The sequence below is a fragment of the Lathamus discolor genome, chromosome 12 (genome assembly GCF_037157495.1).
Source record: "Lathamus discolor isolate bLatDis1 chromosome 12, bLatDis1.hap1, whole genome shotgun sequence".
In the NCBI taxonomy this organism is placed as follows: domain Eukaryota; kingdom Metazoa; phylum Chordata; class Aves; order Psittaciformes; family Psittacidae; genus Lathamus; species Lathamus discolor.
Window position 1 is genome coordinate 4,507,926 of NC_088895.1, and position 22,855 is coordinate 4,530,780.

Genomic DNA, 22,855 nt, shown 5'->3' on the forward strand with positions numbered 1-22,855 from the left:
GGTTAGAGGAACAGGAATGTTGTTTTCTGGCATAGATATTATAGATGCTTAATAGACCTTTTGGTGTTCTTATGCTTCAGCTTTGGTTTAAAAGCATCAGTCTGATGCATTGCACAGGCTGTAGTGCATGAACCACTGGCCTGCTCCAGCCTTGAATTTGTTCTGAACCTAGCAAGATCTGTCTGTGCTCTCTTAATACCTTAAGAGATGGATGCTCTCTCAGGGCTAGAATCATACTTGAACTCCTTCAGGCCTGTTTCTGTTCCTGTCGAAGTGTGGGTATGGATGAGGCAATAGTAGAATTACTGCTCCATGGCCTCATCAACAGCCCACCCAGTTACTTAACAGAGTTTAACCTCTTTGGAGATTTGACTTCTTCCCCCCAGGTATGCAAGACCTGGACATTCATGCACATTTACTGATACAAGCCTAAACAAGGCCTTAAAAAACCTGAAAGGTTCTCAAAAATTTATTCCATAAATTAAAAACACACACAAAAGAAACAGTAAAATTTTAGATTCACACAATATTGAACAGAAACAAAATGCCAAGAGCACGATGGATGCTAATGGCACAAGTGTACAAATTCTCATTGAGCTATTAAACTTGATAGCATCATACAGACTTTTAATCCACAGTTACCATCCATATTCTAGAAGAGCACCTGGAACATAATATACCAAAGGCCCACCTCAAATCAAATATGATAAATGAGAACTGCTTGCAGAAAATCATATTCAGCAAGCATTAGAACGCAAATGGATGCAGCCACAAGGGTAGCCAGGCAAATGATGCAACATCCACTAAGCCTCAGCTGCTCCAGTTGTAGCATGATGAAAATAAAACGATTTAGTTTTTGTGAAAAGTGATCTTTCTACCTCCCATAACCAGCACATTTAGCAAAGAGCAGCCTGGCTCTGCAAAACCTCCTACTAAGAGACAGGACGTGGCAAAAGCTTTGCAGTTCTCAAACTGCTTTAGTCATCAGTCTGTGAGCAACACCTACAGTGTCTTCCCATGATAATACAAAAAAACAAAAAAAGAAATCCTCACTGGAGTAGGTTCCTTTTATGAAAAGGCAAATGTACATATCCTTTAGATGTATGCAGGACCCCAGAAGATGCATCCTCCATACTTGTTTCTTTCAATTGTCTGGGACAGAAGCAGCTAAGAGTGGCAAATACCTGGCTTTCGCACAGCCATCTCTCCCAGTGTACGAGCAGCAGCCGCAAGGAACAAAGCTGTTCCACAAATGCTGTAAACAGGAACAGAAGTGGGAAAGGAAGAAAGCAAAAGTACACAAACATGGCTGACATCTGTATGCTGCAGGGGCAGAAGAGATGCTTTGTCTAAATAAGCTTACATCTTTATCATCATACAAATACTAAACCAAACAGAATAATGCTGCGTATTTGGGTTGCCACAAATTAGGGTCTGCAACATGCTAGGCAACTAAAACATCATTTTGTAACTCCAATTATTGTAAACAAAAGAGAATTGAATGTTTCCATTGCTCTGCTCTTTCTGCTGTAGCTGTTAAAAAGAAAGCTAAGAAACGATATTTGAAAGCAATCAGAACCAAGACAGAGCAAGGAAGCAGACAAAAAAAAAACCCTCAAAACAAGAAACCCCACAACCCATAGGAAAAAACACATTCCATGATCTGAAGCACATTAGAGGTCTGAACTTTGCCTGGACCCAGATTTCCTCCCACCCCACCCATACCCTTTTTCCTTTAAAGCCCCAATAAGGTTCAGCTCAATTGTGTCACAGCACTAGAAGCCTCCCACATAAATGGAAGATGAATGCCGTGTAACAATCGCATTCTGTAGCATACAACCATAAAAATATATATCTCATTCTTGCAACAGCTTTCAACCAGTCAGTAACTAGGCTAATAAACCAATATAGGGAAAGTTACAAACACTTTTTTAAAAGGCAGTTGACCTTTTGGTTTTTAGGGATTTCTTTGTACAAAAATAAAGAGGATCAAAGTGTTGTACAGCAGCCCCAATAGGTTAACCAGACCCTGCTGCTGCAATCGTATGCCACTATGTTCAAAGTTTGCCTGCGTTGTTATTTTACCCTCAAAACTCAAACACCACTCCTTGAAGTGTGCACTCCTCTCTTCTCTACAGTCTTCCTGATTAAAGACAACTGGCCTCCAGAACAAGAATGTAAACTTCTAGGAATCCCAGCACATAAGCTGGGAGGAAAACAAGCCCAGGTTACATTTCCTTCGAGACTTGGCACACAGACTGTAATAATCCTCTTCTATTTCTCCACTTCCAAAGCTGTGGAATTTAGTACATCACTTGTTAATTTTTAGTTTTCTGTTCAGTCAGTAACAGAAGTGGCAAAGCAACAGAAGATAATGATGGTATTCTCAGTCCTGCATTTATTTGGACTTCACTAAAAATACCCACCCGCTAGACACTTGCTTAGTTTGAAGGTAAATAGAAACTCTGTTCTATGTGTAGGGAAATAAGAAAGTGCAAGTTTCAAGTGACAAGTGAGAGAAAGAACAGAGTAATTTGAACATCCCAGCAATGACAGCTTTGCCTGAATAACTTCTATAGGCACTAAAGGACAGAAATTACCTGAACTGCAGCTAGCATTCATTTTGAATTACACTTCAAGTAAGTTTGAAGTTATCCCAGAGCTGAACTCCCTTCCCTCAAATGGTATAGCTGAGAAATTGCCCAGTGCTGCATCAGATAATTAGAAATGGCCTTACATAATGAAACAGAAAATTCCACCTGCCAGGAGGCTCTTTGTACAACACTAGCTATTATGTATAACAGTGCTGTTACACATATTTAATTATGAGCTACATGAATTAATGAATTGTAAATCTAAAATGCTAGAAAAGCCCCTCAAGATAGAAAAAAGATTTATTTTCTTGTTGGCATTAAAATCAAGTTGGTATTTTTAATGGAATTAAAACCACTTAAAAATGAGTCTCAGATTTTGCTGGTGTTCCCTGCACGCAGCAGCTCAGCTCAGTTAATAAAAATCTTTACTTACGTATCCTGCAGCTTAACATCCTCATGGGCTAATTACCTTTTCCTCTGGAGGAGAGGCTGCCAACAACCACGTAGGCAACAACTCTATTACGGAAAAATTAGTACTGGGCACGTTTTTTTCTTATAATATTACCTTTTTTTTGAGCTCAGACATGTTAAAATATGTCCTCATACAGTAAATAAAGAAACATATACAAAGTGCAAGTTATTTAAAGTCTAGTTATGTGGGGCTTCTGCTACCTGAAGCCAGGAAGGGCAGAGAAACTCAGAAGGAACCTTCTAAGTAAATGGAAGGAACAAACAGTTGGAAGCAAACCCAGACAGCTACTTTTAATTATTAAAAAGTTAGTGGCATATCAAGAATGTGTTTGCTAGAATTTATCTTTATCAAATACCATATCTCTTCTGTCAGGTTGTTCAAAATAGCCATTACAGTAACAACAGTAGACTCAAATGTGCAAATGATCTGAAGTTCAGAGTTCTAGCATCACTGAAGGTGCGCTACTTCCTCCTTTACACTCCTACTCTACCCCCATAAAGTATTTAAATGTAATTAAACATTAGCAGTAATTTCCAGGGGCTGGGAAAGGAATGGTAAATCGGATGTGGCTGTGTTACACTCAAACAGGGACCTAAAAGAATCCCTTCAATAGCATAAAAAAAATAATAATTTAAAAAAAACCAAAACAAAATAGCACCTTAATGAGGGCCACAGCCAAAACCAGCTCATCAGATATTAGAGCAGAGTGGCAGAGTAATGTATGAAGAAGTCAGTAGGTTTCTCCAAAAAAGACTAAAATACTAAAGGAGCTGACTGGACCATTTTCAGCTAAATGGCTCCCTCAGAGGCCTGCTCCTGTTCAGCCTCGTTTGCAAAGAAGGCGTCAAGGTCCATTAGCTTCTGACTCAGAAGAGCATCTAACTCTGCACTCGGGAGTGCAGCTTTTTTTGCCCGGGTGAAACTACCCACTGCTTTGATTTTGCCTCGTCTCTTCCTTTTCCGAGGAACAGTAAAGTCCTGAAACTCCAGAATCCGCTTCCTCTTCTGCTGGCTGACAGAGATCAAGCATCCATTTTTCTCCTTGGGCTCTTCAAAGATTGTTTCCAAGCTCCTGATAAAAGCAAAGGATAGAACCCATGAGTACTCAGGGAGCAGGTAACCACCTTACCAGGACAGGGAGTCCAATGGATTTCATAACCCAAGTAAACACACTTCTAACTTTTACATTCTTACAGTTCCTTCACACCTCTTGTAATGTGTACTTGCCTACAGTGTACACCTCCTGCAACTGCGCATTACTGCTAGCTAAATCATCTGTTACTGGTGCACAGACTGGGTTGCTTTCAGTCCAAAAGCACAATTATAGAAACAGTAGAAGATAAGATTTTTGAACTTTCCCTACCACTTTAAATTAGAGCAATTTAAAAGATTTATCTCCCTTTTACCTTTCAGATACCTTTAATCTCCTTTCTCTCTGCCTAAGTAATGCACATTTACCCTGGTTTTCTCATTAGAAAGCAGAACCAACCTGGCTGGAGGAGGGGACTTGTAGTTCTTGTTTGTGTAAATTTCTTCTAAGCTAAATTCTTTCTTCTTAAGCCTGAAAATGTAACGAACAAATCAGTCAAGGAAGAAGAATTTCAAAACTACCTCTCTTCACAACAAGCAGGTTTACAAGAGCTAGTACGAGTCCATTTATAAGACACTGCTTACCTTTTTGGTTTGGGTAATCCCATTGGAGTAAGGTTAGGGTCTGGCTTAGGAACAGTTTTCCTGATTGGGATTTGTGAGACTTTCTTTGGCCTCTTTTCTGTCTCAGTCTTAAGAAAGAAAAAGGGATAAAAAGAAAGGAGAAAAAGTTAAAATGAAGAAAATAATGACCATACTATTCAAGAGAATTCCCTTTTGAGTGTACATGATCTATAGAATAATCATTCCTCTTTGCTTTGCCACCTCCTTTCTGCTTGAATAAAAGGAAGAAGCATCACAGACTAGGCATAGCAGCCTGTTTTCTCTCTTCATCTTTAACAGTTATTAGACAATATGCAGTAGCAAGAGCTTCAAGTTCTGAGGAACCAAGAGCCCGAGACACCTAAAATCTAAAATGAACTCACTTTTTCCAGTTCTTTGTCATCCTGGGAGCTAAGACAGGCTGGAACAGAAGCATCACCTCCATCAAGGGCATGGACCTGGAGTTCAGGTGCTGGCAGCCTAGGGGGAGATGGTGATGATTCCAGATGTGAGCAAGGCTTAGGTAATGGAAGAGGGAATGAAGTTTCCAGACTGTAACAGAGAAAGAAGGGAACATATTAGATTAATACCCAATTTATGCTACAACAGCATACCATGCTCTCAGATGATATTCCTAAATTGCAATATGAGCACAAAAAGCAATGCAGTTCACAGTAATACAGCTCTACCTAGTAACTACTGAAAGAAGAAAGTGATTAATCCTCCTTTTCTGCCAGCAAATCTTTGACACAACTATTAATTATACTTTTTGTTTCCAGATAAATATAAAAACTTTATCTTTGCCATCCCAAAGCTGGAAAAGAATAGAAGGAACATGCGGCACCTAATGTCCAGTCAGAAAAGAGATCCAAGTAAGGAAACAAACTTCTTTAGTACCAGATATTCATTTAATAAGAAGTGGCACAATGTGCTTGAAAGTAACAGAATTGCTCTGTGCAATGAGCTACATGGTGTTTGCATTAATGCCCCTCCACACTTCTCCATTACATGATCTAGTCAGTTTACTTCACTAACTTTTTAATCAGAAAGCTATTCTTGCAATAAGCTGCTAAAAGCTGAAAGCCAAACTGACATAAGCAAAGTCTTTCTGATTAAGTTTATGATCCCACTATTCAGAATAAACATCAAAGTTCAAGAGACTCACCAAATCTCATGACCTTCAGTCTGTAGTGCTTCCATACTCTGTATAGGTAAGTGCGGTGTGATGGCATAGCTGGTTCCAAAGAAGAATGAACAAAACAAAACAAAGACAGACAGAAATTAGGTCTACACTATAATATAGTTGAGGGGAAAATTGTTAGTATAAACTGGACTGGAAGACAAAAAATGCTAGCGTGAGGAATGGGAATGAAAGACTAAAATGATGAAAGAACAAGCCACATCTGCCATTTAGTCCACTAAATTTCCCTGACAGCTCGCTAGGGAAATAGTCCTACTTTCACTAAAAAATGGTAGTGATGAGAAAAGGAAACAAAAGTACAGAAAGAGGGAGACAGCATTAGTCTCGAACTTGTAATTGTTTCTATGAAAGTCTATATTCCTCATTCAAAACCCCCAGGTTTTAAAATTAAAGTAACAAAAAAGCCTTGAAGGATTTGGCTACTAAATTAAAAAAAAAAAGGAAAAGGAACAATTTCCATCAGATTAACTCCCTGTTGTCTCTAACTCCCACAGTCTTACTTGAATATACTTAGTTGACTGGAATAACCAAAGGCCTTTCATAAGGGTTGGTAATTACCATAACTCTATGGCATAAAAGTCAGCACAGCAGCTCAAAGTCCTTCAATATTAAGCTTTATTTTTGTGCTCATATGATTAATAGTAGGGGGGAAAAAATCAGCTGGGACAGCTTTTATTACATTAAACAGCAAAACTTGTACTTGCTGTTCTCCCAAACTAACAGCTAAATGTATGTCACAGTTCTAAGGCAAAAAAGTTACAGCCAGACTGCAATGCTACAGATAAATGAAAACCAACCATTCTGGCAGCGCAGATAAGTCCAAATATAAGGAGGTCAGAAAGATCCATTTCTTGTGTTTGCCATTTAATATCACAGAATCACAGAATCACAGAATAATTAGGGATGGAATGGACCTTCAGATCATCTAGTTCCAACCCCCTTGCCATGGGCAGGGACACCTCACAACTATAACATTTTGTTTTTCTCCATGTTCCAGTTGCTATCCCAGCACCTGGAACCTGTATCAGTAGTGCATTAGACCCTTCATGCTAGAGGCAGAGCTTACTGATTTATGCAATAATAATGAAAATAAATTACCAGGGGAGGAAAAAAAAGAGACACTTTAGAAATTTTGAATCCAAATGAGCACTAATTAGAAAAAATATTTCACTTAAAGAATGCTTTTAGTGGAGGTGGAAGTGACAGAAGATTCTTAGGCAGGAGAAACACTCCCGTTCCTTGTTTTCCTGTTATTAAAACCACTATGAATGAAATAATTTGAAGAGGACAATTCTCTTCCAGAAAAAAAATGGGCTGTGGACAGCTGGGAGCCACCTGTTAATTTTTCTGGTTTTTAAATATCTTAATTTAAAAAGGCAAAGATTTTTGGTCGTGCTGGGAGCTGAAAATGTTTTTATTCTGCACCAAACATATATCCTGTATTCCTGTATTCATACACCAAACATTTATTTCATAGGAGACTTTTATTTTTTTGAGTACACACAAATTTAAGATAGATTTACTGAATCATCCTGTTGGCACCATTCCTGCTAATGGCTTTCTAAAAAGAAGATTCATTAGTTGATGAGAAGAGGTTGTCAATCTTCAGCAAAACAGAATCTAAAATTGTGTTAAATACTTGAAATGTTAGGTTTTGTTCTTTATGTTGCTTTATAGCCAAACCTTTAATATTAATTTTTGCTTAACTGTTTTACGAAGAGAACTTATTTGCTGCATTTATTTAAATTTCCACAAACCATCCTTTCAGCTCACTGCATGCTATGATAACTTCACCTTAAAGCAAATCTGAGTGGGCAGAATTGAGGCACTCTAATACATGCATCTGTAGGGTAATTTAGAGAAAAAACCCCAAAGTTAAGGCAGTCTAAAACTCTGTTTTTCACTTGAAGTGATGAAGTTTGATTTGGCTTCTCTCCCTTTGGGATAAAGATCATTCATAGCAAAATGTTCAGTTTTTAAATTACCCGTTATGTCAAGGAATTAAATCCTCTTGCACTTCAGCTAAGTGGATATGCTGAAACAAACTGCCTGGCAGTCTGTGGACTTCAGGATAGGGGAAAACATGAGAGCATAAATCAGCTCTGATCTCCCCAGTCCAAGGATAACATGCCTCAACAACACAAAGTAAGAAATTCACCTCAAATGCAGGCCTAAGTTTTAAAAACGTTTTTGTTTTGGTTTTGAAGAATGGCAACACTGTCTTATATTTAAGTTTAGTGCTGAAACTGTAGTTTACTGGTGTGATTACTTCCAGAGTACTAATTTGTTCTCTGGAAAATTAAGCATGATACATTGACTCATACGGAATCAAAAAGGATGCAGGTTCAACAGAATGTGCTGTGAAGTTGTCTCTATGCCATTCTTCAGCCTCATTCTTTTAGTGCAGACAACTCCCAGAGTGGAGCAGTACTTTTATAAGCTCACTCACATCTTTGGTAGGCATTAGAACTTATACTAAGTGATGTACTGAAACTTTTAGGTATGTTATCCATTTCTACAAAGCAAAGTTGAGCATTAGTTTATCTGGCAAGAGTTTTGGTTTTACGTATGTCGAGCCACCGACATAAAATAAGCCAAATTCAACAGTTCTTTAAAGACTGTCATATTAAAGAAAATACTTAATCAAATGGACTTTTCTACAGTGCTGGTGAGTCTGCACTCTGTCCAGAAAGCTCAAAACCATAAAATCAGGGACTGAGCTGCCTGTGTCACTGAGGCATAAAGGGCAAAATCTTTGCTCAAGAGCATGCAAAAATCCTGTAGCAGAGCTAGGAACCCCTTCTCTCATTTTGTTTCTTAGTAAAAGGAATGCCAATGACAATGTTACATATACTGAGTAGATACCAGTCCTCTTCCCATTCATAACAAGAATGATGCACACACAAAATTCATTCCCAACCTGAAGTGGAGCTACACTTGCTTGTGCCAACAATACATCAGGCACATACTATCAAAAGGCACAGCATACATAAAGAGGTTTCAGCTAGCACAGAAATGTTACGGAATACAATTAAAAATTTATCTTAATTCCACCTCTCACTCCTCAGGATTCTTCCTAATCTGCTATTGGGCATTTTTCAGTGGTTCCAAGTGGCACTTGTGGCTCAGACCTCTGAAAAAAACTTTCCTACTTCAGAAATCCAGTTGTTCTGCAGTCACCCTGAATAGACCTAATGAAGTAGCTCACCTTTCTGCATTATCTATTCTGATGCATGGTATGTATATTTTGCAAGGGAAAAGAAAGTAGAGTTAGCCATTCTGCTGAAATAGGAGACTGTTAAAGAAGTGAAGGCAAATACATTTAAATTCAGTTAACAGACTGTTCTGTATGGAAGAATCTTCCATGTTGAGGCATTTTTGGAGTAGAATGTGTAGATTTGGAAGAGGGGAAACTGACCCTCCACTGCAAGCTGCAAATACCCTCTCCCTCTCAAAAAGGAGCAAGTACATACCTTGTATATATTTAATCTCAGAAATAAATTGATGGGTTTTACCTGTTTGCGATGCCCACACTTGGCTGCCACTTGCAATCATTGGAATGGAGAGGAGTGATCTCAGAAGGCCAAGCAGAAGGACCATGCTGACTCCATATGGATAGTACCCTGCCCAATGAGTATGGCAATGAAGAGACGAAGTCATCTGATACAGAAGGTGGATACCTTGCCCCTTTCAAACCCTGTGCGAATTGTGATATAAATAGTCTCTGGATGGTAGGAATATGACTAGTTAAGTTTCTTCTTCTTGTCCAAATCCTGTAGCATCCAGGGGAAGAAATTGCTAACACCGTGTGAAGGCCAGCCATGGAGGAACCACCTCTTCTTTCAGCTATGGCATTCCTTTGCCGGTCACGACGAAGGACAACAGCCCCCGGGGTTGTCAGAGAGAGAGAGGAATGCAGTTCATTATTTGGACTGGAATCTTCTTGGAAAGCTGTTGTATCTGAACAGCTCTGAGACAGGAAAAAAGAGAAAGTCCATTCCGAAGGCGGTGCTGGCATCTCTCTCAAAACTGCTCCGTGATGTACAGAGTGCTGGGATGTCATCACTGTGAGGTCTGTCACAGGACTGGAGTTCAATTTTATGTGAAAAGAAATTGGGAAAACTGTGGTATCCAAAAAAGAGGTTGGAGGCTTGTGGCTCAAGTCTGAAAAAAGTATTTTGGTAGATTCTACAGGATAAAGTGCCAAAGGCTGAAAGCTGAACATCTTGGTGCACCAACTGTCAGCCCAGCGTGAGTGTAAGTTCCTGTTAATGCAAGAAAAGGCTTCCGATAGATTCTTATACCTACGTTGGCTGTACCTCTCACCCACTGGAAGAAGTTCAGCAGAACGTTGCAGAGGTTCTACCTTATGGCTGCTCTCAGCAGGAGCCAGGAGCTGGCTGGCCATGGCAGACAGCTTGCTCAACAGTGCTGGTTCTTTGGTACATTTTCTAAGTCTCAAGCTGTTCAACAAACTGCACCTCTTGGCCCTCTGCCTTGGCATATGCACACACCTCATGGCTGCTTCTGCTCCCGGTGCCGGTGGTTTACATGGGAAGTACAAAGCTTCGAGAAGTGTGTTTTCCTGTTTAGGGAATACCTCTGGGGGAATCTCAAAAGAAGGTGAACTTCTATTGTTTTTGCTTTTTCGTACTCCTTTTAGCTGATATGATATGGGAACTTTTTTGCATGTCCTTCCAGGCTGTCTCTTTAATGGAAGAGGTTCTCTTTGCTTAGTTGTAGTTCGAAAGGCACCAGCGATTCCATCATACCCTAAATTAAGGTTCAGGTTTTGCATTTCTGAATCCTGAGTCTTCAAAAACTGTGAACAAATAACATCTGTGGTAATCTTTGGCCTTTTGACTTCTTGTAAAGTGCTACATAGTTTATTTTCACTGCTTCCAACAGCAAAAATCTCTTCTGAAGGACTTTCAAACTTTGTATTTCTTGATGTCACCAACTCACCTGAAGAGCTGCATAGGAGTCCAGAACTGTGCAACATACTTGGTCGCAGTGTGATTTTTGCTTTCCCTTGATATTCTGACTTCTGTTCTTGTTGTGCCTTGTCTGACAGATGTTCTTCCATCTTCTTACACTTCTTCTTTTGTTTAGGTACCTGACATTTCTGTATTTGATCAAGTCTCTCTGAACCTGAAACCTCATTTTCCTTGGAAACGGAAAGAGTTGGTGTAGTGTCCTGGCCTTCTGTAATCAAATTTACATTATCTTTGCTTTGTGCATTTAATTTGTAAGGCACACATACTTCATTGCAAACCACACAGTTTGGGGGTAATTCTTTGCAACTGTTTGATAGTATCATAGGTGGATAAAATGGGGGCGTTGTATTACACTGCAATTCTGGTGAAGTTTCTGCATCAGATGCAGCTTCAGTTTGACAATCACGCCGAGTTTCTGACAGGAGATTGGTCCCTGCTAAGTCTCTGAGCTTTGTATCACGTGTCCTTTCTTTTGAAAGGCTATTTAAGTTAGATCTTGGGATTTCTTCCAAAATCTTTCCATAATTCTCAGTACTGAGAGGGACTATTTTGCTACCAGGTTTTTCTGAATCTTCTGTAAAGGCCCATGGACAATCTTCTCCATCAAGAAAAGAATCTGTGGGCAAGTTTTTTCTAGGGGCTACTTCTCTTCTCATCTTCTTTTCCACATACGTATTCTTTAACTTCTCTCCACAGTGAATCCTTTTTGGTTGGGTCTCATCCATGTCTTTTACGCTTAGCATGCTATGCCCCTCACCTCTCAGGCTTTCTTTGCTGTAGGCACAAACCCTTGAGCATTTTGCACCATTCAGAAAGCTGGTTGTGGCTTCATTATCTGACAATGGAACCTCAGGTTTGTTGGCTTTTCTCTTACCAGACATTGTTACAGATAGAGTAGAAGAAGAATCTTGGCTAAAAGCTTCAGCTGCAGATGAATCGCAGTTATCCATTTGTGTATTCCCAGATAACAGACACTGCTTTTCTTTCTCAAGCAGTGAGATTCCCAGGTCCAGAGCTGATGGTGTTTCTGAATCCACCTGAGTCTCATTAGAAGAGTCTTGGATGTCAAACTTTCTGAAATGGGATGAAGCAACACCCTTTTGAGTGTCAGTTTCTTTACAAGGCTCAAATGTTAACTGTGGGGAAGAGTTACTTAAAATAGATTTTATGCTCAGATCCTTGTTTTCTGTCTCTGAAAGCACATTCATACTTTCTGGCTTATATGACAGACTCCCAGGAATTGAAGAGAAGGGCAAAAATTGGGCACTAACTGGATTTTCCTGATCCTCCACTGACGACTTCGCCTTTGGCAAAGATTGCTGCATTTTGTTTCCTTCAAGCACTGGCTCTGCTTTCTCTTCTGCACATTTAATAAAGCAAGCATGCTGTGAACAATGTGATTTGCTATCAGAAAAGCTTTGTTCAAGACTTCCTTTACCTTCTCTTTCACATCTGTTCTTGCATTCTTTTTGTTCGATTGTCTTCTCTTCAGTTAGCTCACTGACGAAGCCCACGTCTCCTGAATGGTGTTCATTTCTCTCACCATGTAAAGAGTCCAAATCCATTGCACTCTCTTTCAGAGTTCCTTGAAAATTGTCCTCTCTTACACACTTAGGAGCTACTGGAGGCAGGTCGTTACCTGTTTTTAACAGTATCTCTTTGCTCTGACTAGAGCCAATTGATATTTTGGTTTCTTCCACAGAGCTAGCCTCAGTTTGTAAGCCGGTGTTTGGCAGTTTACTTAAACTTTCTAAATGTTGCTTGCTGCCTGGAACTAAGCCATTGAACTCACTCTGAGACACAAGACACTGATTTTCCATTGGACGAAGGGTCTTCTCTGCTTGAATATTCCTGTTGCTGAGTAATGGACACGTCCCACAGACTGAAGCACTGTACTTGGAGGGGTGAGCTGTGAGCGACGACACTTCTTCCTCCTCACACGCTCCCAGTTCTCTCTTCTTTGGGCCTAATGGAGAGTTGCAAAATCCAAAATTATGAACACAGGCTTTTTTGTTCAAATATCTGACTAATAGCTGTTCACTAGTTTTATTTCTCTGATTGCCTTTAGGAACCTTTGAAGAATCCACAGTTCTTATTCTATCAAATTCATCTCTCTGGAGAGCACACACGCCGATCTGTTCTTTTGCCTCATCTCTGCCACAAACAATTTCACTGCCATCTGTTACTTTACAAAGACCAAATCGGTTCAAAAGCTCCATATTCTTATTTGGAACCTCATTTCTTACCAAGGTAGCAATAGACTTCTCTGCAGTGTAAGCTGAGCAAAATGTGGGCTTTGCTGTGGAAACATCATTTATCCCATATAGATCTACACCTCTGTTGCCCCAGACATCTTCACAAGGAAGAGATTCACATGCCAAAGGGAAGTGTGCTTTTGGAAAGATGAGTGCCTTTGAAGCTTCTCCTTCCAAATTATCATTTTCCTGAGTCTTCTTATTGACCTCAACATTAAAGGAATGACTGTTCAGGAGAACATCATCTCCACGTGTACTCCCTGATAAAACACAGGAAGTACTGGCAGCTGTACACTGGCCTTTCATACTCTGTAACAATTCCATGTGTCACTATGTTCATTTTCTAAACTAGTGACCACACTCCATGTATCTCCCACTGAAGAGTTCATGTTCTTTCAGGAAATTTTGCTTGTCACATTAGGGTTCTCGGAAGTCCTGGAACTTACTGAAGACTTGAATTTATCTTTATGAAGCACAATTTTAGTGACTTGCTCCCCTGTTGTTCCAGAAGCACCAACTAATTCTTTTCCACATAGATTATCATGAGCCTTGTCCCTGCTTGAAACTTCATTAGCAGTACAAGGCAGACACTCATTATGATGAGGTTCTCTTGATTTTTGTGCAACAGGAGGTAGAGTTACATTTAATGTGTAATTCAGATTAGCTTCTTTGCCACTGGAGAAACTGTCATTACTATTAGCTTCTGTAGCTTCAACTAAACTGTCAGCCAACTCTTCTGCTGTTGTATTACTCTCACATTCCTTTTCAAGTGGTTGTGCCTCAGGTGACCCTTTTTCTAGCTTGGTACTAAGATCCAGACAGCTGTGGCTACTGGGAGGAGAAATTTTACCAGAGGCATTACAAAAGCTTATGACTGTCTGTCCAATTTCACAGGAAGCAGTGTTGCTCCTTTCCATCAATAGACTATTTTCTTTCATATCATCCTTGCATAAATCACTGACAAAGAACTGCCACTGGTCCTTGTTCAATTTATCACCATCTGATGGGGCCATTTTAAATCTTTCTTTTGAGAACTCCTCAGGAGGTGAAGCAACAGAACTAAAAACTGAAGAATGACAATGCTAAGAATTAGCACTCTCTTGACCTTCAGGACAGCTACAAACCTCAATGCTACCTCCCACAGCAGTTTTTCTCCAGCCTTCAACAGCCTCTTCAGATTCAGACCTGTATGATTTACCTACACTAGCACTTCCCTCCCTAGTGCCAGATTTAGCACTAGATAATCCTTTGCTCCTTACCACTGAGATCTGCTTTGTTGGTACAGATGTGCAGGTTTGATTTTCTCCAAACCCAGTTCCATGATCATAACGAGTCTGAGTTTCCATGTTTTGGGGGCTTCATTGCTAACTCTGTGAGCTGCTGTACTATTGTTTTCTAGTGGTTTATTTCTGAAGTCCTGAGGACAGATGCTTTTCAGAACTGAACTGGAATTTTTTGTGGAGAGTGTTCTACAGCTTTCTACTGATGACAACCTATGAGGTTCATTATGTTTAGGTAGAGGACCAGTGCAGAAGTCATGAGCATTGTTTTCTTCACCCTGCTGATAAGTCTGGCAATTAACAAGTGATACACTGAACTCATTATCAGGATTTCCTCTGGGTAACTCTTCTTCTCTAGTCCCCAAACCAGATGCAACATTACCCCCTGTTCCCAATGGCACAGCAGTACGGGCTTTCAACCCACTGTACTCATTTGTTTCTTGTGGATGCTCTGTGGCTGATTCAATGTCCATGACTTTCAAAGGCTCTGAAAAATCTAATGAGCTGGTTTCTGAAACCCCAGCTCTAGCCGTGACTTCTGGGCATTCACTGTTCTCAGGTGAAAGACATTTACTCCCTCTGTCATTCCTGCATTCTGCTTTACTAAATATCCTAGTCCCATCAGCCTTCATACTTCTTCAGTGAGCTTTGGCAGTTTCAGCTGTCATAGAATCACAGAATAGTTCGGGTTGGAAAGGACCTTAAGATCATCTAGTTCCAACCCCCCCACCATGGGCAGGGACACCTCACACTAAACCATCTCACCCAAGGCTCTGTCCAACCTGGCCTTGAACGCCAGCAGGGATGGAGCATTCACAACCTCCCTGGGCAACCCATTCCAGTGCCTCACCACCCTCACAGTAAAGAATTTTTCCTTATATCCAATCTAAACTTCCCCTGTTTAAGTTTCAACCCATTACCCCTTCTCCTATCACTACAGTCCCTAACGAAGAATCCCTCCCCAGCAAGGCTACTCTGAGGTCTCCACGCAGCCTTCTCTTCTCCAGGCTGAACAGCCCCAACTTTCTCAGCCTCTCTTCATACGGGAGGTGTTCCAGTCCCCTGATCATCCTCGTGGCCTCCTCTGGACTTGTTCCAGCAGTTCCATGTTCTTTTTACGTAGAGAACACCAGAACTGCACACAATGCTCCAGGAGAGGTCTCACAAGAGCAGAGCAGAGGGGCAGGATTACCTCCTTCGACCTGCTGGTCACGCTGCTTTTGATGCAGCCCAGGATACGGTTGCTTTCTGGGCTGTGAGCACACACTGAAGCCAGCTCATGTTCATTTTCTCATCAACCAACACCCCCAAGTCCTCCACAGGGCTGCTCTGAATCTCTTCTCTGCCCAACCTGTAGCTGTGGCTGGGATTGCTCCGACCCAGGTGTAGGAACTTGCACTTGTCATGGCTGAACTTCATAAGGTTGGTATCAGCCCACATCACAAGTGTGTCCAGGTCCCTCTGGATGGCATCCCTTCCCTCCAGCGTAACAACCGGACCACACAGCTTGGTGTCATCGGCAAACTTGCTGAGGGCGCACTCAATCCCACTGTCCCTGTCACTGACAAAGACGTTGAACAGGACCGGTCCCAACACCGGTCCCTGAGGGACACCACTCATGACTGGTCTCCAGCCGGACATTGAGCCGTTGACCACAACTCTGCATGCGGCCATCCAGCCAGTTCTTTATCCACCGAGTGGTCCATCTATCAAACTGATGTCTCTCCAATTTAGAGACAAGGATGTCATGCGGGACAGTGTCGAACACTTTGCACAAGTCCAGGTAGATGACATCAACTGCTCTACCCCTGTCCACCAGTTCTGTAGCCCCATCATAAAAGGCCACCAAATTGGTCAGGCAAGATTTCCCCTTAATGAAGCCATGCTGGCTGTCACCAAGCACCTTGTTGTTTTCCACGTGCCTTAGCATCCCTTCCAGGAGGATCTGCTCCAAGATTTTACCAGTCACAGAGGTGAGACTGACTGGTCTGTAATTCCCCTTCTTGAAAATGGGGGTTATATTTCCCTTTTTCCAGTTGTTGGGAACTTCACCTGACTGCCATGATTTTTCAGATATGATGGCCAGGGGCTTAGCAACTTCATTTGCCAGCTCCTTCAGGACCCATGGATGGATTTCATCAGGTCCCATGGACTTGTGCACGTTCAGGTTTTTAAGATGGTCTCGAACCAGATCCTCTCCTACAGTGGGCCTAGGGTCTTCATTCTCACAGTCCCTGCATCTGCCTTCCAAGACTTGGGTGGTACGGTCAGAGCCTTTGCCAGTGAAGACCGAGGCAAAGAAGTCATTCAGAACCTCAGCCTTCTCCAAATCCAGGGTAGCCAGTTCTCCTGAGAGCTTCCAGAGGGGGCCTACATTGTCCCTAGTCTGTCTTTTATTCACTACATACCTATAGAATCCCTTCCTGTTATCCTTAACATCCCTAGCCGAGTTTAATTCTAACGGGGCCTTAGCTTTCCTAACCTGGTCCCTAGCTTCCCAGACAACATCCCTGTACTCTACCCAGGCCGCCTGTCCTTGCTTCCACCTTTTATAAGCCTCTTTTTTCCTTCGAATTTTCCTCAGCAGCTCCTTATCCATCCAAGGAGGTCTCCTGGCTCTCCTGCCGCACTCCCTTCTAGTTGGGATGCAGCACTCCTGAGCTTGTAGTAGGCGATCCTTGAATATCAACCAAGAGTCTTGGGCCCCCCTGCCCTCTAGGGCTATATCCCATGGAACCTTACTAAGCAGGTTCCTGAAGAGGCCAAAGTCTGCTCTCTAAAGTCTGTCACCTGAACACGTGCTCGGTTTTCTTCTGCATAAGAAAAAATTAAGCAAATCAGAACCATATACCATAGAATTTAGATCACCAACATAATACTTATTACAGAAGACAGATAATATGTATTTGTAACACTGAAGCTCAACACAGCTGGGTACTTTATCTGCTCTATCCTAGAATACAGCTGTGCAGAGTAGCCATTTCCATTCCTTCTTCCTTAAAGGCATTTTTGTCAGTAAGTCATCCCCAGGAAGACAATGTGTGCCTCATTCTGTCCAAGCTATTATGATTATTAAGAAACTGTTTGGTAAGCTCACAAAGAAGGTGCTAATTCAAATTACAGTGACTGTAGAACATCTTCATATTCAAAACTTCACAGGGAACATATTTGCTCAGACTTCTGCAGATCTTTTCCATGGTTTCTACTAAGAACCAAGACTAGGTGGCATTCTAAATACAAGCTTTGCTTATATGACAGCACGGAGGGAGAAAGAAAATAATTGCTAGATGCAGGCAAAATGACCAAAGTATTTGAAGCTAGAAAATTATGGATCATAATGAAATTAAGATTTGTTTTCTTGTCCTCTTCCTTTGGATTCTGCACTTTAATCTTCATTTTTTAAAACATCAGCAAATGAAATAGTCCCTTTCTTTTTCACATCTTTGCTGTTATTGCTCTCATATAATTCAGCTTTGAAACAAAAGGAAGTGCAAAACATCTGGTGTTAACACCACTTTATGCTTTGGGGTAAATAAGTATTTGACTTAAATAACTAAAACATATCTTGTACATAAAAGGGCTTCAGGAAAAGCGCGCATGCTGGCAGGAGAAAGCAGAGGATTAAGTTCTCATATTGTTCTAGCTACGCAGGGTAATAGTTTCCACTGTAAAGCAAAATAAATGAGCTATCCCACAGTCACTCATCAATTCCGAATCAATAAAAAGTAACCTGGGACAGCAGGTTGCTAAAATACACACCTGTGTTCTTCAGAGATCCCACTGCTTCGGTGCAACAGGTTCCCAAAGACTTCAATTCATGCTGGTTTAAGTGAGGGTCCTCCTGCAACAAGACAGGAATATTAATGGAGATTGATGGATTTCCTGAAATGTTCAGCATGCTTCAGGGACTGCACCTGCTCATCTGGGTTAGTTCTGAGTAAGAAAACCACTGAGAAACCTCAGAACACATCAGTCCTTGCACGGAGGCAGCCTTGCATTGCAATTGGTTCACACAGTTCCTTTCTGATCCTACCAGTCACTATCATCTCCCTGTTAAACCCTGATGCATCCAAAACAGATTTGTGTTTAGCAGCAATGAAATTTTGTGACACAAACAGTTAAAATATAAGCACCTTAAAATGCAAATTGTCATGAATTTGAATCAGAAGAGTAATCCAGTCCCCAAGCCTATCTCACATCCCCAGACCATTACTGTCCACTCTGTAAGACACATGCACTTTCTCTTCTTTGGTAGCACTTGCCTTGTACCCCTCCTTCCCTTGCCTCAAAACCACAGACCCAGGAGCAGATGACCTCAGCCTAATTGCAAAAACCCTCAGCCAAACCAAACCAAGACCCCACAACCAAACCGCCAGCACTATGAAATATGGGAAAACTTATCTTGGAAAACTGAATGACTGGCAACTTCATTTAACCTCATTTTCACAAACTTCTAAATCAATCGGACACCAAAATCCAGAGTTAAAACGCCCAAATATTTTAGTATTATGCAAAATACAGTAAGCAGGTCTGTAAAACACGGAACTATGTACCATATCTAGGTATTCTTAACGTCCTTTCCAACCCTAACTATTCTATGATTTCCTGGCTGGTGTGAGTTCAGTCACCATACTTTTTTTCTCCCCTATGATCTTCTAGGGAGTGTGAAAGCTATTTAAAAATGTAAGAAAATGAGTTTTGTGACTGTTCAGTTTTCAATAGAGTATTATTTAGCACATCTTTCAGCAGCCTTTACCTAGAAAGAACATCTTTATCATCAGGGGTGATAAAGCGGAGGAGTTAAAAAAAAGCCATGCGAGTCTCCTTTTGAAAGAGGAAACTGACTGCAATTTCCTCTCTCAATGCAAACAGTAATAGTAAAAATGAAGAATAATCTTTATTTTCAGATTAAGCCCTGAAATACTAAACTGAAGCCCCTGTAGCATTATAATACTATTACTAGTCTGGAATAGCTATTATTATTATTTACCATAACAACTATTATGGTACCAGCAGAATATGCTGTACCCACAAAACCTGGATATTGGGCAAGGAGCTATCCAAGTTGTTTCTCCTTTTTTTCAGTCAGTTTTGCTCTACGTTCTGCTACTTCCCTGCCTTACACCATCCCAACAATATCTAAGAAAATGAAAAGCTTGATGTTACAAAACACTGCTTGTCTCCTGAAGCAGGGTCTAATTTTGCACTGGACCCACCCAGTACAATCCAAATAACAACACCCATGCCAGAAGCCCCAAATAAGAAACAGGAAACCACATGGACAAAGTCATCCACCCAGTCACTTTAACCCTACATTCAAAACATCACACAGAGATGCATTTTGCCATTTGCTTACTTGTTTTTCCAAGCTTCCCCCAGGAGCTGGAGTGCAGCATTCAGTATGATAATCCTCAGCATCTTGAGCCTGTTCGCCACCTCTCTGGTATCCCTCACTAGAATAGTCTAGTCTCCTAAAGTTCCTTTTTTTGCTTTTTTTATCCTCTTCAAGGTCTCCAGACTTCACCAATTCTTCACCAAGGGATTCTGCTGGCCCGCGAGAAATCACCTGGAGCACATCACCCAGACCCTGGCAGAAGCTCTCTACTCCTGGTGTTGCACAATGCTCCACTGACAGACCGCTGCCGTGTGCCAGCACAGGCACTGACACACCAGGCTTTGCACTTAACCCAACCTTAGGCTCCGACACAGCCATAAGTTCCGTGGAGATGCTTGTGGGCAGCCCAGGGTACACCTCCTCTATTCCACCAGACCCCGAAGAATCAAGGAGAGCTTCCACCCCAGATGAGAGCATCAGGGCAGCTGAAGATTGGTTGTCCTGAGCTTTTCACAGTTTACCCTAAAAATAAAAGCAATATTAAGTCAACATATGTAGGAGTAATCTCCAGAATAAGAGGCACAGCTTCATTAAGATTCCAGCATGTATGTTTAAGAAACCTACTTGCAAATGTTTTAAGGAAGGAGCTGAGAAATGTTTGAGTTTCTAAGCAAATGCTCATTAACAGAGGAAGACAGCGGGAACAGAGAGACATCCCAAGCCTTGTTTTCATATTCAAACTTCTTCCTGCAAATATAACTTCATCTTCTGGAATACCTGAAAACAGACTATCAAGCACATCAGTGGGACTCATATTAGACATCCTACCCCTCAGCTAAAACCAAAGCATCATTTGTTTTCCTGTGATTTTGTTAAGTTTTTAATCTTCGAGGGAGGAGGGGAAAACCAACTTCTCTTCGTGTTTTCTGCCTCGAAGGAACACTTTAAGACATAATCCATCACACGCCGTGCCCCGTTAGCTTCTCTCACAGAAGCACCTGTACGTCGGATGTGACATATCAGGTCTGTTTGCACACCGCTGCGTCGGGACCCTCTTCAGCCCAAACGACACACCCCGATGCCCGGCACCAGCGAGAGCGCACACATCACAGCGCGTAGCGTTGCAGCCGCTCAGGCGCCGGCGGCCGAACGAACCCCCAGCCTCCCCGCTCCTGAGGACACCTGCACCGCCAGGAGCGGTCGAAGCCCGGCGCTGCCAAAGGCATCAGTTACTCAGTTTACAAAAACACGGGCTTGAGCGCTGCTCTCCCGGCTCCCGAACCGAGACAGCCTTTAAGAAACAGGCTCCTCCGGCGCCAGCCCCGCGGGAAGGACCGCACTGCCGACGGCACCGCCGAGCCCCGGCTACGGCCCGGGCCGGCCGCTCCTTTGTCCGGAGCGCGGCGGCAGCGCGGACAGGCTCAGCCCAGAGCCCTCCTCCTCCTCCCGGACAGAAGCGCCGGCCCCGGACAGCGGCGGCCCGATCTGCTCTGCTCGTCCCCGGTGGTCCGCACCCACCCGAGGCAGCGCGCCGGAGGTAATTATGCAACCGCCGCTGATTCCCGCAGTACCGGCAGGGAGCGGGCTTGGTGCCACAAAGCCCCCACCGCGTCCGGGCAGGGCCGGGCCCACCGGTAGGGCCTCTCCCCCCGCTCCGCCTCACCGGGAGCGCCGCTGCCCATTCCCAACCGGCGGCGGCGAGCGGAAGAGGCGGGCCCGCGGCAGAGACATCTCCGCTCTGCAGCCCGACGGCGCCAACGTTCCGGCCCCGTTACCTCAGCGGCAGCCGGCCCCGCGCCCTCCGCATCACTTCCTCATCCGGGCTCGGCCCTAGCAGCCGGTGCCCGCCCGCCGCGCCGCCAGGGGGTGTCCCGGCGCCGCGCACTTTCCACCCGCACCGGGGGTACGCGTCACGTGACGCGCGCGTGCAGGCGCGGCGGCCCCGGATGCGGAAGTGGCGAGCGCCGCCACGGGGGCTTCGTCGGGACGGTGCCGGTGCCGCCGCCGCCGCTGTTGAGAGACACGGGACAGGAGGTCAGGGCTCTGCGCTTGTTCCCTGCTCTGTGCCCGCTCGGAGGGACGGGGCTGCACTTGGGCCTGCCGCGGAAAGGCGGCCGTGGCAGTGCCGTTGGGGGTACCTTGTCCCACGGCAGCCGCTGAGCGGCCCGCGGCGTCTCTCGGACTGCGTCCCCTGCTCCCCTCCAGCTGGGGCTGCCGCGCTCCGCCCCTGCCAGACCGCCCCGGGGTGGGGGGAAACTACTGCTTTATCCTGCCAGCGCTGTTTTCTACTGCGTGGTGGGGGGGCGCGGCGTTTCCGCAGCGGGGTTAGCGCCTGTGAGCGCCGGCAGAGCGTGCGGCGGGGTCATTGACACCCAGCTTCACCCGTGCAGGGCCCGGTGAGCCGCGGGGCGAGCCGCACCGTCAGGGCCTGCAGCCCAGTGCCCGATTCTTCCAGCCTCCCTTCGAAGTTTGAGATAAACTCTGTAAAACCTTCAGACTTTGGACGTGGGATTTTTTCCCCGCCTCCATGCCTTTGTAGCTCGCTAATTGAATCGACTTTCTGAGAAGCACATCTGAAACTCGCTGCTTTATTCTGTTTGAAAGGCACTTTTAAGTCCTGCCTTTCGAGTTGGTGTAAGAATGCAGGTATAAATAAAGCAGCTTATATTTTAACGAGGCTATAGTTTCATGAAAAAAACTGCATTCTCACTTATAATTTGCAGTTTAAACACACTTCCAAAAAGAGTAAATTGGAAAAGTAAAAGTCCTCCCTTGAAATATGTTTTATTTTAAATGAAAGTGGCAGGAAGAGATTAATGTGGTGGTTAGTGCAGTTAAAAGAAATGAATGCAGACGGGCGCTTCAGACGTGTTTGCTTGGCCCTTGTACCTCTGCTGGCTGTAGCTCTGCTGCTTTGGTGTGGAATTATCTGGCTGTGGATTTCAGTGTCTTTGAGACATATGGAAAAAGATGTGTGAAGGGGATGGAGTGAAGAAAACAGAAGACGTAATAGGCAGTGGGCATAACTC

General features: G+C 43.2%; 2 protein-coding genes across 22 annotated transcripts in view; one reads left to right on the plus strand and one right to left on the minus strand.

Moving 5' to 3' along the window:
- Nucleotides 1-453: 453 nt before the first annotated feature.
- PRR14L (proline rich 14 like) lies at nt 454-21,747 on the minus strand. 7 transcript variants are annotated; one of them, XM_065692926.1, is made up of 10 exons: nt 21,602-21,747; nt 20,451-20,603; nt 19,848-20,348; nt 18,251-18,332; nt 9,475-12,922; nt 5,924-5,992; nt 5,142-5,310; nt 4,741-4,847; nt 4,556-4,627; nt 454-4,138 (listed from the first exon to the last, which is right to left on the minus strand). In XM_065692926.1, exons 3-10 carry the CDS (start codon nt 20,301-20,303, stop codon nt 3,856-3,858), a joined length of 4,686 nt encoding a protein of 1,561 aa, XP_065548998.1. In that variant the 5' UTR covers nt 20,304-20,348; nt 20,451-20,603; nt 21,602-21,747; the 3' UTR covers nt 454-3,855. The 7 variants fall into 7 exon arrangements, with proteins under 7 accessions (XP_065548998.1, XP_065548997.1, XP_065549003.1 ...); XM_065692925.1 differs by having other exon boundaries at nt 21,490-21,747; XM_065692931.1 differs by lacking the exon at nt 21,602-21,747 and having other exon boundaries at nt 9,475-11,164; nt 11,831-12,922; nt 20,451-20,614.
- DEPDC5 (DEP domain containing 5, GATOR1 subcomplex subunit) overlaps nt 21,166-22,855 on the plus strand; it is a 46,585-nt gene continuing 44,895 nt past the window's right edge. For 6 of the 15 annotated variants that reach the window (XM_065692910.1, XM_065692917.1, XM_065692918.1 and 3 more), the window contains exon 1: nt 21,603-21,860. The gene's annotated coding sequence lies outside the window, so the exon portion shown is untranslated. Of the gene's footprint in view, nt 21,364-21,601; nt 21,861-22,855 lie in introns of those variants that run through there. The other 9 variants (XM_065692908.1, XM_065692916.1, XM_065692911.1 and 6 more) reach the window with 3 other exon arrangements.

Excerpts from the sequence above, each read along its gene's own strand:
- PRR14L (XM_065692929.1), bottom strand. The coding sequence starts at position 20,303 with ATGCTCTCATCTGGGGTGGAAGCTCTCCTTGATTCTTCGGGGTCTGGT. Across the intron at positions 18,333-19,847 it reads GGGGAAGCTTGGAAAAACAA|GAGGACCCTCACTTAAACCA; the intron begins GTAAGCAAATGG and ends GTCTTGTTGCAG. Across the intron at positions 4,628-4,740 it reads GGATTACCCAAACCAAAAAG|GCTTAAGAAGAAAGAATTTA; the intron begins GTAAGCAGTGTC and ends TTACATTTTCAG.